Source organism: Aquarana catesbeiana, linkage group LG12, assembly GCF_042186555.1.
Source record: "Aquarana catesbeiana isolate 2022-GZ linkage group LG12, ASM4218655v1, whole genome shotgun sequence".
Taxonomy (NCBI): Eukaryota; Metazoa; Chordata; class Amphibia; order Anura; family Ranidae; genus Aquarana; species Aquarana catesbeiana.
Window position 1 is genome coordinate 191280346 of NC_133335.1, and position 13793 is coordinate 191294138.

General features: G+C 41.5%; 1 protein-coding gene across 1 annotated transcript; it reads right to left on the reverse strand.

Annotated features, from left to right (window-relative positions):
• Nucleotides 1-314: 314 nt before the first annotated feature.
• Nucleotides 315-11104, reverse strand: LOC141114226 (GPI transamidase component PIG-T-like). The gene is made up of 5 exons (XM_073607791.1): nucleotides 10994-11104; nucleotides 10830-10916; nucleotides 7407-7494; nucleotides 3858-3952; nucleotides 315-530 (listed from the first exon to the last, which is right to left on the reverse strand). The coding sequence occupies exons 3-5, from the start codon at nucleotides 7432-7434 to the stop codon at nucleotides 330-332; spliced, it is 324 nt and encodes a 107-aa protein (XP_073463892.1). The 5' UTR covers nucleotides 7435-7494; nucleotides 10830-10916; nucleotides 10994-11104; the 3' UTR covers nucleotides 315-329.
• Between the last annotated feature and the right edge of the window lie 2689 nt (nucleotides 11105-13793).

A 13793-nucleotide genomic window follows, 5' to 3' on the forward strand; every position in this document is an offset into this window, starting at 1 on the left:
AAACTTGAGATTCGGACCTCGGCTGAAAACATTTTTTAGTGACTGGAAGTCAATACCCCCTCTCTAGAAGCTCAAGCCTGTACTTCCCTATTTCAGCTTGCTCCAGTACGCTCATAAACACTGCACTTAATAACCAGAAAAAAAGGTCTAAAATTGCATAGCTATACAACCCAAGATATGCATAGCCTGCTGTAAGGCCATCTGTCAAATGTTTTCAATGTTCCATGGATTGTCTGATGGCTATAGACTGACACAGACTGAGGTCTATGTATTGCTGAGATCTTTTCCCATTCACGGATATTTCTGTATCCTTAGACTGATTTTCTTTGTCAAGATCCAGGAACACCACAACAGAACTCACCCGAGTCAGCAGAGCCCCCCTTCCACCTCAGTGCTACATTAAGATTTCTGGAAGTATTGAAGAAGCTGGGTTCTAGAAGATCATACACCGTGTACACCCTCGGATCACTGTGGATCTGAACCTGAATATCCAAAGATGAGGGAGGAGTCACCTCAAACAGATCCGACTCCTATAGTGTAAAAAAAGAAAGCCACAGTATTAAAACAATCCACATCCCTCATACAAGAAGGAAGGAAATCCCATAAGTTAAAGAAGAGAGATTGTCAAATTTTTTTGAATTTGGAAAATTGTTATACTGATCATAACATCTCCAAGGCCCTCCTATCAGAACAGCAGCAGACTCTTTTGCATAAAAGGAAACCCCTGGAACAGAATGGTATGAGCCAATTTTACATATCTGGTAAACTCAATTACCATATTTATCAGCGTATAACACACACTTTTATCCCCTTAAAATCAGGGGGAAATCATGGGTGCGTGTTATACGCCGATCCCCGCTTTTTGTGAGGGGAGAGGAACGAGCGCCGCCGAAATACACATAGCCGAGTGTACTGTGTACTCTCAGCTAGGCTCAGCTCCTCTCGCAGTCACGCCCAGTCCCACCATTGGACCTGTGTTATGTCCATCATAGGAGCCGGGCCAAGGGGTGGGACTGGGCGGGACTGTGAGAGGAGCCGAGTACACAGGACATCCGGCTCTGTGTAGCTCGGCGGTGCTAATTTTAAATGATCATGCTGCAAATGGACACTGATCATTCTGCAATTATGGACAAGGCTGCAGATGGACATTGATAAGGCTGCACTGATGGACATTTAAATGTAAGTTTTTTTTCTTTAAACTTCCCTCCTAAAAGTTTTTTTCCTTAACATTCCCTCCTAAACTTGGGGTGCGTGTTATACGCCGATAAATACAGTGTATATATATATATTTTTTTTTTTATATCAAAACTAAAGCCAGTAACACATACTAGTCAGCAAAGAATCTTCCTTGTGCCCGGTCAGCCCTCTGAACCCAGGTGCACACTGTACACAAGCCTCTGTGCCTCAACTATAACTCAGTCCTCTATCCATCATAATCCATACAATCAACTGGGTATACAAAGGCTATTAAAACATCTGCACTGGATTGTAGGGTGGATAAAGCCAAAGCTTTAAAGTAGTATAAGCAAAACCTTTTTTTTTCTCCCATTACATTTTTTTGCCATCTGCATCCAGCTGGGGAAATTTCCCTTTACTTCTTGCCCCATAGTTGTACAGGAAGCGAGAGGAAATTTTTGCAAGTTAACAACTTGATGACCGCCCACAGTACATTTACGCCATTAATTTGATGTTAAATACCATTGTTATGGCAACAGCTAGCTGCCATAACCCTGGTATCCTTTGTTACTGTGGCCGATTCTCTTTCAAATAAAAGTGGTCTCAGTGGCGGATTCGCCACAAGATCATTTTTAGAGGCTGCAGGAAAGGTGCCCCCTTCTGCAGTTTCCCGGTCGTCTCCGAGCTTACCGGACCTGTCTTTAAGCACGGAGTCGATCCGTTCTGTCGGATGCCTGGGCAGGAAGCCGGGTGAGGGCAAGATATCCCCCACTCGGCTCTATGCCATTGGAGGACCGGAGCGACGTCTGACGTCACTTCCGCCTCTCGGCCTTAAAAAGGAAAAATGTAACTTTTTTTTTTTGCTTTTAAAAAAAAAGGTAAAAAGATCTGAGGTCTTTTTTGACCCCAGATCTCGCAATAAAGAGGACCTGTCTTGCTCATTTCTATTACAAGGGATGTTTACTTTAGGAGTAACATTTTTTTTTTTTTTTTAAATGTGAATCAGGCTACCTTTACTTTTATTTTCAAAAAAAGTGTATTTTTTCCAAAAAAGTTGCGTTTGAAAGACTGCTGAGCAAATATGGTGTTCTCAGTAACTTTCTAGCAAAAAATACTAATTTAAAATTGTAAACAAAAAATATTCCTAAAAAGGCATGGTCTTAAAGTGGTTAAAGAATTTCTTGGGGGTCACCAGACCTAGATTTTCCTTTACTTTAAAAAAAAAAAAAAAAAAAAAAAAAAAATGGGAAACGGGACAGAGGGTGAATCTCCTTAACCACTTACCGACCGGCCACTGTATATATACGTCATTTTTTTGAAGATGGATATCTCGGTAACGGCAGCAGCTGCTGCCACAACCGAGGTATTCATCTTTAGGGCCGGCGGTTCTGTACACGATAATGGTGGTCTCTGCGGCGGGTTCGCAGCGAGATAACCGTTATCGGCGGCGGGAGAGATGCCACCCCCCCTCCCGCCGCTCACCTGAGCCGTCGGTAGCGGCGGAGGCGATCGGGTCCTTTCCCTTCCTCAGTGTGGAGACGAGTAAGGCTAAGATTGCGCCTACCCATCTCCATACCATAGGACGGCCGGAGCGACGTCATTACGTCAGCTCCGCCCACTTCTCTTAAAGGCACATTTTTTCTTGTGTAATTTTTTTAAACTACTTTTTTTTTTTTTTTTTTTGCATTAAAGTCCAAATATGAGATCTGAGGACTTTTTGACCCCAGATCTCATATTTAAGAGGACCTGTCATGCTTTTTTCTATTACAAGGGATGTTTACATTCCTTGTAATAGGAATAAAAGTGATCCAAATTTTTTTTTTTTTAAAAAACAGTGAAAAAATAAAATAAAGTAAAATAAATAATAAAAAAAAAATTTTTTTAAAGCGCCCTGTCCCGACGAGCTCGCGCGCAGAAGCGTGAGTAGTACGTGAGTAGCGCCCGCATATGAAAACGGTGGTCAAACCACACATGTCAGGTATCCCCGCGACCGGTAGAGCGAGAGCAATAATTCTAGCCCTAGACCTCCTCTGTAACGCTAAACATGCAATCTGTAGAATTTTTTAAACGTCGCCTATGGAGATTTTTAAGGGTAAAAGTTTGACGCCATTCCACGAGCGGTCGCAATTTTGAAGCGTGACATGATGGGTATCAATTTACTTGGCGTAACATTATATTTCACAATATAAAAAAAAAAAAAAAAAAAAAAAAAAAAAAAAAAAAAAATTGGGCTAACTTTACTGTTGTCTTATTTTATTCAAAAAAGTGAATTTTTCCAAAAAAAGCGCTTAGAAGACCGCTGCGCAAATACGGTGCAAAAAAAAGTATTGCAATGACCGCTATTTTATTCTCTAGGGTGTTAGAACCCCCAAACATTATATATTGTTTTTTTTCTAAGTAATTTTCTAGCAAAAAAACCTGTTTTAAACATGTAAACACCTAAAATCCAAAACGAGGCTGGTCTTTAAGTGGTTAACAGGGGCACAGACAGCAATAAAAACTGACAGGTGTTCTCATCTCTATTCACTCTGTCAAAAAACAAAAAAAAAAAAAAAAAGTTTTGCCTTTAGTTATACTTTAACATGCAACCAAGTCCATGACGATTTCTCAGAGTAAGAGGGCAAAATAGTTTCAAAAACTTAAAAAAAAAATGCTATTTTAGCATCAATGCAGTGTTTTACCTTATCAAATCCAGAATCCACATAGATCTTGCTTTGTGTTGCAAGGGGGCAAGGTTCTGTTACTGTGCGAGCAAACATCTTAAATATAGACCAGTCTAAAAAGACAAAAATGATATGCTTGAACCATCACTATTATATAGTAAAAGTAGGAGGAGCACTGAAGTTGTATGGATGCACCAATGACATTCAGGCTATCATCTCTATATATTAGACATGGCACAAAAAGGCATGTGTACTTTACAGCTAGGAAGTGCTATAGAACAGATTTATGTACCGCTTAACCATTTTTACCCCCTTCATGACCAGACCATTTTTTTTTTTTTTTTTTCTATTCGGCACTGCGCTACTTTAACCGCCGATTGTGCAGTTATGCAACATTGTACCCAAATAAAATTATCATCACTTTTTTCTTCACAAATAGAGCTTTTTTTGGTGGTATTTGATCAGCACTGGGTCTTTATTTTATATATATATATATATAAAAAATAAAAAATTGTAATAAATTCTCTTCTACTTTCAGTTATAAAAAATATATAATAATAATAAAATGTCTTCATAAATTACAAGGCCAAAATATATTGTGCTACATGTCTTTGCAATTTTCAGTGGGACTGTGCTAGTGTGGTGGGCAATCTGGAGCTAGCTGATGCTGGCTTGGAGGTACACTGACATCAATAGTGACACTAATAGTGTTCAGTGCTAATATTATACACGGTCACTGTACTAATGACAATGGCTGGGAAGGGGTTAACACCTAGCAGCAACCAAAGGGTTAACTGTGTGCCTAACAACGTGTAATGTGTGCTGCTTTTACTTTTCTGCTTAAACAGCCAGATTGCTAGTCCCCCCACAGTGTAACTACGGCCAAAAACAATCACCCAGGCATTGATTCATGCCAATCTGGAAGTGGTCCTGCTAGATAAAGTATGCAAATTTAAGAAACTTTGGCAACCCTGGGTAACACACTACGTTCCCCTTGGCATTGATGACACCCTATTGTTTTAATGACTCCTCTTACCTGAACCTTGACTTGTCATCGCTTTCCTAACCTCCCCTAGTGGTACCCTTACCCACCTTCCTACCCTTGCTTTCTCTTATTCCATTTATTTGTTCCCTTGTCTGCCTTCTCACATCTTTCAGTCTGCTGTCATCTCTTATCTCCCTCCCGCAGCCCTCTTATGCCCGGTTTGGGCCTCTAACTTGAAATGCCCCCATTACGCCCGCTTTGACAATCTCATACTGCAGTCTCACAGTTCTCTTAGGCGTTTTGGTCCTCCCCTTTCCAGCACCAAACTACAGCCTCCCTATTTGAATAAGTAGGACTTAGGAGACCTTCATGTGTTTACTTCTATCAACCCCCCCCCTCTTTTTTTTATTTATTCATTTTGTTTTTGTGGTTACGCTACATAGGTCTATTATTACAGCTTACAACTGCACTCACTTGTGGAGGATAGTCCTCCCCACCTAAATGTTGCTTATTTAAGGATTCTGCATTAGCAAGGCTAATCAGCCAACTTCAGCCAAAATCATTGGCTGAAATCAGCTACCAAACCCATGCTGTGCCCAATCACAGCATGGGTCGGCAGGGGCCGTGTGCATGAACCTGAAAGAAAGTTCAACTACTGTGAGCGGGTGGGAAGAAGTTACAATAATAAATTTTTTTCCACTTATGCAAGAAAAGGTTACATTTTAAATGCTTGCTGCCCCAAGCATTTTAGGGTAGATTTACTAAAAACGCGAACACTCAGTATCTGATGCAGCTGTGCAGGGTAGCCAATCAGCTTCTAACTTTAGCTTGTTCAATTAAGCTTTGGCAAAAAAAAAAAAAAAATCTGGAAGCCGATTGGTTTTAATGTAGAAGTGAGCCCGATTTTTCACTCTCCAGCTTTTAACCACTTCCCGCTGGGAAGCAAACGATTCCCTGCAAAGTAAAAGCCCTTAAGCTACTTTCACATTGAGGTGCTTTACAGGCGCTACAGGGCTAAAAATAGCGCCATGTATAGCACCTGTAAATCGCCTCTCCTGTGTCTCCAGTGTGAAAGCCCTAGTGCTTTCACATTGGAGCAGTGCGCTTGCAGGACGGTACAAAAAGTCCTGCAAGCCGCATCTTTGGAGAGCTGTAGGAGCAGTGTATTCACCGCTCCTAAAGCGCCCCTTCCCATTGAAAACAATGGGGTAGCGCCACTAAACCGCCGGCATAGCGCCGCTAAAACTATGGTAAAGCGGCACTAAATATAGCACCGCTTTACCGCCGACGCCACAACGTCCCAATCTGAAAGTAGCCTTATAGCGGCTATTTAGCTGCTTGAACGCTTTTACAGGTGGTGGGAGGGGACGTGAGACAAACCGCAGACGGTTTACCATAGAGCTGACCGTGGACTAGACGGTCCCCTCAGAGGCCGGAAGCGACTCCATGACATCACTTCCAGCTCCGGCAGATGTAAACACTGCCTTTTTTTTTTCTAGGAAGCTTGAGATAGTTTGGTTCTTTTTTTTATTTATCTCAGGCTTTTCCCACACATGTGAGGTATAACGAACGTTAGAGCGAGAGCAATAATTCTAGTGCAAGACCTCCTCTGTAACTCTAAGCTGATAACTTGTAAACATTTTTAAAGCGTCGCCTATGGAGATTTTTAAGTATTAAAATTTGGTGCCATTTCACGAGTGTGCGCAATTTTAAAGTGTGACATGTTAGGCATCTATTTACTCGGCGTAACATCTTTCACATTATACAAAAAAAAAAAAATTGTGCTAACTTTAGTGTTTTGTTTAAATTCATAAAAGTGTTTCTTTTCCCCAAAAAAATTGCGTTTAGGAAAAAAGAAAAAAAAAAAAAAAAAAAAAAAAAAAAAAAAAAGGAAGAAGATTTTTGCATGTATGAGAGAAATGTCAGAATTCGCCCGGATGGCAGGATAATCCACACAGGGTAGGTTTTCTTCTTACAGGTAAAAAAACATTTTCTACAAGTAAAGAAAAATACCTATTGACCCTTCCAGAAGATCGGTATCCTTGTAACTTTGTGCATTGAACTGAAACCAGCTTGCTCGGCTATCTTTTGTGAACTGCAGAACACCTCTCCATATATTATGAAAATGAGGAAAAAAAGGCAAGGGAAGGGGGGCGTGTCTACAGTCCAAATAAGGATAACAGCCTCAGGTGACAACACTGCTCCTCTATTAGGTACAGTTCAGTGAGTGTTGTCACCCTAGGACAGGAAGTGCATTAGTGGCAGATCACCAGGGAAAAGAAACCTGAAAGACTAGAACCAAAATGGTCACTGCCTTGGGAGGCGGCCATGTTGTTGGTTAGTATAGGATGGACTAACAATGTCGATTCATTATATGGTGTACCGTACTGTATACGCTGCCAGTGTTCTGTGAAAACAGGCAACTCATCGAAATCTCCAATTATTGCTGCTGAACAGTCACCGGAAGTGACGTGGTTGGAAATTTTGGCGAGTTGGAGTTTTTGTCAGAACACCAAAGAATATGATAAATAAATGTATTTTCATATAAACAAGAAATGGAACAGCCAATATTCAAAACATACCTCTTTTCCCCTGTCCGTTGGTATACATATCAAAAACTACTGTTAAGGATTGGCGCAGCTCCCAGGAAACTTCTGAACAATCTGGTTCCTGAAATACCATAAGATCATATGGCTTTATGTGATAATGATTAAAAGAATTAGACCAACAAAAATAGATATTTCTGCTGTTAGATGGCAATCAGGATCCTCACTCAAGGTTTTTATTCTCTCGTGTCTGTAATATCACCTTATTAGAGATTATTGAAGAGCTGCTTATTACGCGCCAATCTCCATCCAGATCAATAAAGACACTCTACACATGTGGGGATAGAAATTGAGACAGAGCCTCCAATAGTGTAAAAACACTTTATGGTAATCGGTTTATTAACCACTTCCCAAACAACCGCCTCAGTTATACTGCGGAAGGTTGGCTCCCCTGCGCGAGCCGTCGTAGCTATACGTTGACTCGCGGGGGTCGGGATAACGGCACGTGCGTGCTGCACAGCGGGTTGCCGATGCTCGTGGCCAACGGTCGTGATGACCACCAGCCACGAGTGATTGTGGGCAGGAGAGACAACAGGGATGAGTGTGTGTAAACACACACTTCCCTGTTCTGACAGGAGTGACAGATCGTGTGTTCCTATTAGCTAGGAACCACGATCCGTCACTTCCTCTAGTCAGTCCCATCCCCCTTCAGTTAGAATCACCTCCCAGGGAACACAGTTAACCCCTCGAGTGCCCTCTAGTGTTAACCCCTTCACTGCCATTTTTACAGTAATCAATGCAATTTTATAGCATTGAACGCTGTGTTAATGCCAATGGTCCCAAAAATGTGTCAAAATTGTCCGATGTGTCCGCCATAATGTCGCAGTCATGATAAAAATCGCAGATTGCGGCCATTAGAAAAAAAAAAAAAAAATTATATATACCGTATATACTCGAGTATAAGTCGTTCCGAGTATAAGTCGAGGCCCCTAATTTACCACAAAAAACTGGGAAAAACGTATTGACCCGAGTATAAGACGAGGGTGAGAAATGCAGAGGGTCAATAATGCCCATCTGCAGCTGCATGCCTCCCTGTGTCCTGTGCAGCCTACCTGTACCCTGTACATGTGTGTCCTGTACATGTGTGTCCTGTGTGCATGTGCAGCCTACCTGTGTCCTGTGTAGCCTCCCTGTGGCGATCTCCATCCTCCCTGTGGCGATCTCCATCCTCAGACGGCGGCCGGCGTGTGATGATACTGTTCGGCGGCCATTCCACAGTTCAAAAGCCGCGCCTCCTCCTCGTCTGTGATAGGCTGACCGCTGACTGCCTATCACGGATATTCTCTCATTCTCATACCACAGACGAGGATGAGAGAATGTCCGTGATAGGCTGTACACTGACAGCTGTTCAGCTTATCACAGAAGAGCAGGAGGCGCGGCTTTTGAAAGCTGGAATAGCCTCCGAGTATTATCATCACACGCCGGCCGCCGTCTGCCTGCATGGCACGCCGATCATGCAGACAGACGGCGGTGACTCGAGTATAAGTCGAAGGGAAACTTTCAGCCCAAAAAAAAAAAAAAGGGCTGAAAAATTCGACTTATACGTGTGTGTGTGTGTGTGTGTGTGTGTGTGTGTGTGTGTGTGTGTGTGTGTGTATGTATATATATATATTTATATATATATATATATATATATATTTATATATATATATATATATATATATATATATATATATATATATATATATATATATATATATATATATATATATATATATATATATATATATATATATATATATATATATATATCCCCTATTTTGTAGACGCTATAACTTTTGTGCAAACCAATCAATATACGCTTATTGCGATTTTTTTTTTTACCAAAAATGTGTAGAATACATATCGGCCTAAACGGAGGAAAATTATTTTTTTTATATATATTTTTGGGGGATATTTATTATAGCAAAAAGTAAAAAAATAATGCGTTTTTTTCAAAATTGTCGCTCTGTTTTTGTTTATAGTGCAAAAAATAAACGTAGAGGCGATCAAACACCACCAAAAGAAAGCTCTAGTTGTGGGAAAAAAAAAAAAAAAAAGCACGTCAATTTTGTTTGGGTGCAACGTCGCACAACTGTCAGTTAAAGCGACGCAGTGCCGAATCGCAAAAAGTGCTCTGGTCAGGAAGGGGATAAATCCTTCCGGGCTGAAGTGGTTAAAGTAATACACTTACATCATAACAGATTCAAAAATCGCCTTGTTAAAATTCCAAACATGGCAGGTGACTCACTGCTGCGATGTGCTAATAATTCCATCATACACGTGGAGTCACCATCTCAGCTTCAGCATGTAGCTACGCCCCCGACGCGTTTTGTCACTTCTGACTTCCTCACAGCGGCTCTTCAATAATATCTAATAAGGCGAGATTTGCCAGACACGAGAGTGAAAGGCAACAGCATCTGGTGAGCTTTATTCTTAAGGGAGTGGAATCGGCACACATCACTTTGGTGAAGAATTTTGGTGGATCAACGAGATTTTGTTTATTGGACTGTATTACCATATTGATTTGCATATGTTGGGAGCATATATATTGTTTGGATATGCCATATAGACACTTTTTATTATGTATGGGTGTTTTATGTTGATCATTTCACGCTGCTAATAGAAGATTTTTTAGATTAATTAGTGCGTGACTGTGGAATTATTGGTCTCTTATTTACATTAACAGGCATTTCACCTCATTTGCATGTTTATTAAATATTAAGAAGCAGCACAAACAATTATTTTTTAAATAGTGCAGTGAACACACATATTACATTTTTGGTTTGGGTTTAAATACCACTTTAAAAAAAAAAATACATGACACTAAAAGCTCACCTCATGCCGTTACTAATGAATTTGTAAAACCATAAAACTAAAACCATCAATTTAGTGGCTTCTTAGTGCCCATTCACACCACAAAAACATCCTCCAGGAGATTAAGGTCTATTTTTTTTTTTTTTTCACTGCACTAGGGTCTGCTGCGTTTTTTTTTTTTAATCCATTTTTGATGCTTTTTAACATGTTCCACTACCGATATGTGCAGGAAAAAAAAAACAAAAACCAGCATGTTGTACTTTTTTTTCCCCCCAAAGAACTGAGAAGCACTGGAACTCACTGCACTGGTGTGAACTATGCAATTGGAAACCATATAACCTTACTTTCCATGCTTTGTTGATGCAGAAAAAAAGAAAAGCACTGCATGTGGTGTGAATGAGCCCTTAAAACACATTACATTCAAGGGATGTCTCTGGTGAATTGTCACAGTAGCCAGTGTGCTTATGTCAGCTCTCAATGGAGCTTCCAAAACCTGAACAGGCGGGTGTCACAACTGATCACATGTGCAGCAGAGGCCAAGATGGCGCTGTCTTAGGCTGGAAATGACAGAAGGGTCAGCTTGGAGTACATAAAACATCTTACCCTACAAATTGGCCTGATGTGTACTGACTGGGAGTGGTAGCTGCTGTAATACAGACGTTCTGCCTCCAATAGGGAGGCCAGGCCCACCTGTGTAGATAAAAGGAGAAATGAAAAGATGGTCTTAGATCAAACTACAAAGAACAATAGTAAGATTGACACAGTACCTTGGAGCCACAAGGCAGCAGCTTCTTCCATGGGGTGAGATTCTCTGTGCATACTATTTCCCTGGGTAGAGTGGCGTAACGCAGCAGGTGGTGATCGGTCACTGTAGGGAATAACAAAATTGTATCAACAATCCAACTAACACTATAATATATATATATATATATATATATATATATATATATATACATATACATATACATACAGTGGGGATGGAAAATATTCAGACCCCCTTTTTTCACTCTTTGTTATATTGCAGCCATTTGCAAAAATCATTTAAGTTCATTTTTTTTTTTCCTCATCAATGTACACACAGCACCCCATATTGACAGAAAAACACAGAATTTTTGAAATTTTTGCAGATTTATTAAGAAAGAAAAAAAACTAAAATATCACATGGTCCTAAGTATTCAGACCCTTTGCTGTGACACTCATATATTTAACTCAGGTGCTGTCAATTTCTTCTGATAATCCTTGAGATGGTTCTACACCTTCATTTGAGTCCAGCGGTGTTTGATTATACCAATTGGACTTGATTAGGAAAGCCACACACCAGTCTATATAAGACCTTACAGCTCACAGTGCATGTCAGAGCAAATGAGGATTATGAGGTCAAAGGAACTGCCTGAACAGCTCAGAGACAGAATTGTGGCAAGGCAAATTGTGTATTTGCAAATGTGTGCAACTAAACCCCTGTTTTTAAACACATACTGTTAAACTGGTTAATTCGGTTGGTCGCAGGCTGGTTGGTAAGTTGAGCTTGGAAATTCTTTGGTTTTGACACTTTCTTCACCAGGCTTCAGTCCCTGGCTTTGCCATACTAACTGTGGGCAGCCGGCTGTGCATTCGCGAACTGCATTGCGCTGTTTGATTGGTGCCACAGCTTTCTGAGACCTGTGACACATCCCGGAAGGCTGCAGGGGAAGAAGGGGGGGGGGCCTAACTTCTGTTCAGATCGCCAGGGCAATCTGACCAGAAGTGGGGGAGCGGGTACCTGTCAAAACCAGGTATCCACTCAAACCCCACCCTAAAAATGATGTCACAATTGTTGAGGAAGAGCGGAACTTCTTCTTTTGGGTGAAGTTCTGCTTTAACTTATTATTGACACCCGCTGCAGACTGTAAATGGAGTGCGTTTTGAATGCGGTGTAAACCGTACAGGAATGCACAGCCCACTCCTGTGCGATGCCTCTGCAAGCATGGTGTGAAATGGCCCTAAAACATGGTGGAATGTAGCCAACTAGAAGGCATCTTGTTGTGTCCGTTTCTGTGTTAATCGTCAAACTGATTCATGTGCCCTTTATTGTGCAATCACAGCTCTTTAACACCAGTTTGGATGTGCATTATTGATGAATTTTAAAATGTGCTGTGTTTTTAACAGGGAGCAGGCACAGGTTTTACATGTGAAATGTGCGTTGCATGCATTTTACATACACGGATTGTATATGTTGCTTCTATGTAATGCATGTTTTTTTTTTGTTTTTTAAAAAACACTTGACAATTGGGCCGGCCATAGACAAAGTGACTTTCCTTCATGCAAGCACGGGTTGCAAAAAGAAAACCACTCAATTTCCCCATCAACACAGACAGTGCTGATGTGGGAATCCCTCACACGGAGCCATTGTGTTCTCCTGACAGGGGAACAGGGGAAGCCGTCCCCGCTGGGAAAACAGTGATTATTGCTAGGGGCTATAACAGCTGCTGGCAATAACTGCATGTAAAATCCAGAAGGCTGGTTATACCCAAGTTGATCAACTTGGTACATTCAGCCTGCCCATACATGGTTTGAATCTCAGCCAGTTCCTTCTGAACTGGCTGAGATTTGAACTGTCTATGACTGGCTTTAGGCTGCTAGCAATATTTTAAACAAACCACACTGCATCAAAGCATGGAAAGGAGGATGGTTTCATTCAGTACCCAACTCATCGTGTATAAAAATGCAGCGGTGTGAATACACCCAAGGGCAAGGATGAGCTCTGGCGTGTTCGCACACTCCACGTGCAGAGCCTGCCAGGAAGTTGGCACTGCGCTAATCACAGGCAGTGAGACATTTCCCGATCTCTGCAGCTGCGCAGATGTCTCACTGCCTGTGATTAGCGCAGAGCAGTGCCGACTTCCTGGCGGGCTCTGCACGTGGAGTGTGCGAACACGCCGAGCTCATCCTTACCCAAGGGACTCAGACCTATCCAGTTCATTGCGGTGTGTTAAAACAAAATGATCAGCAATCTGACCTGATTACTGATCATTTTGCTTTATATTGGTAGATTCCCTTTGTCCTTGGCATCTGGTGTGGCATATCCCTTTGGAATGAGGCTTTGTGCCCCTTGTGGGGAGCCTGAGTTGGGCACACTGCTCCCCATTCCCTTGGACTTCTGGTGTCTCATGGCGGCAACTCTCCTTGTTTTTAAAACAATGCGGCCATTTAGGCTATGAAAGTATATCCATATGGTTAGTAAATACCTGTATAATGAAAGTACGCTATATCAAAAATGTTTGTGATAGTTTCTAATTGTATTCCCTCCCCCCAATTTTACCACTGTAGAAATTGGGTTAAAGAGGACGGAGCCGAGTCCTAGTTTCTGTGTTAACAGACAAAGCAGCAGGACACGGGAATGCGCACACATGGGTGTCCTGTAGGAGTGTGCTTCTCAGATGGAACACTAGAAAAGGGGAGGAGCCAGGAGCGCTGCGGAGGGACCCCAGAAGAGGAAGATCGGGGCCACTCTGTGCAAAACCAACTGCACAGCGGAGGTAAGCATGACATTTTGTTTTTTTTTTTTTAAAACAGAGGAACCTTTACAAC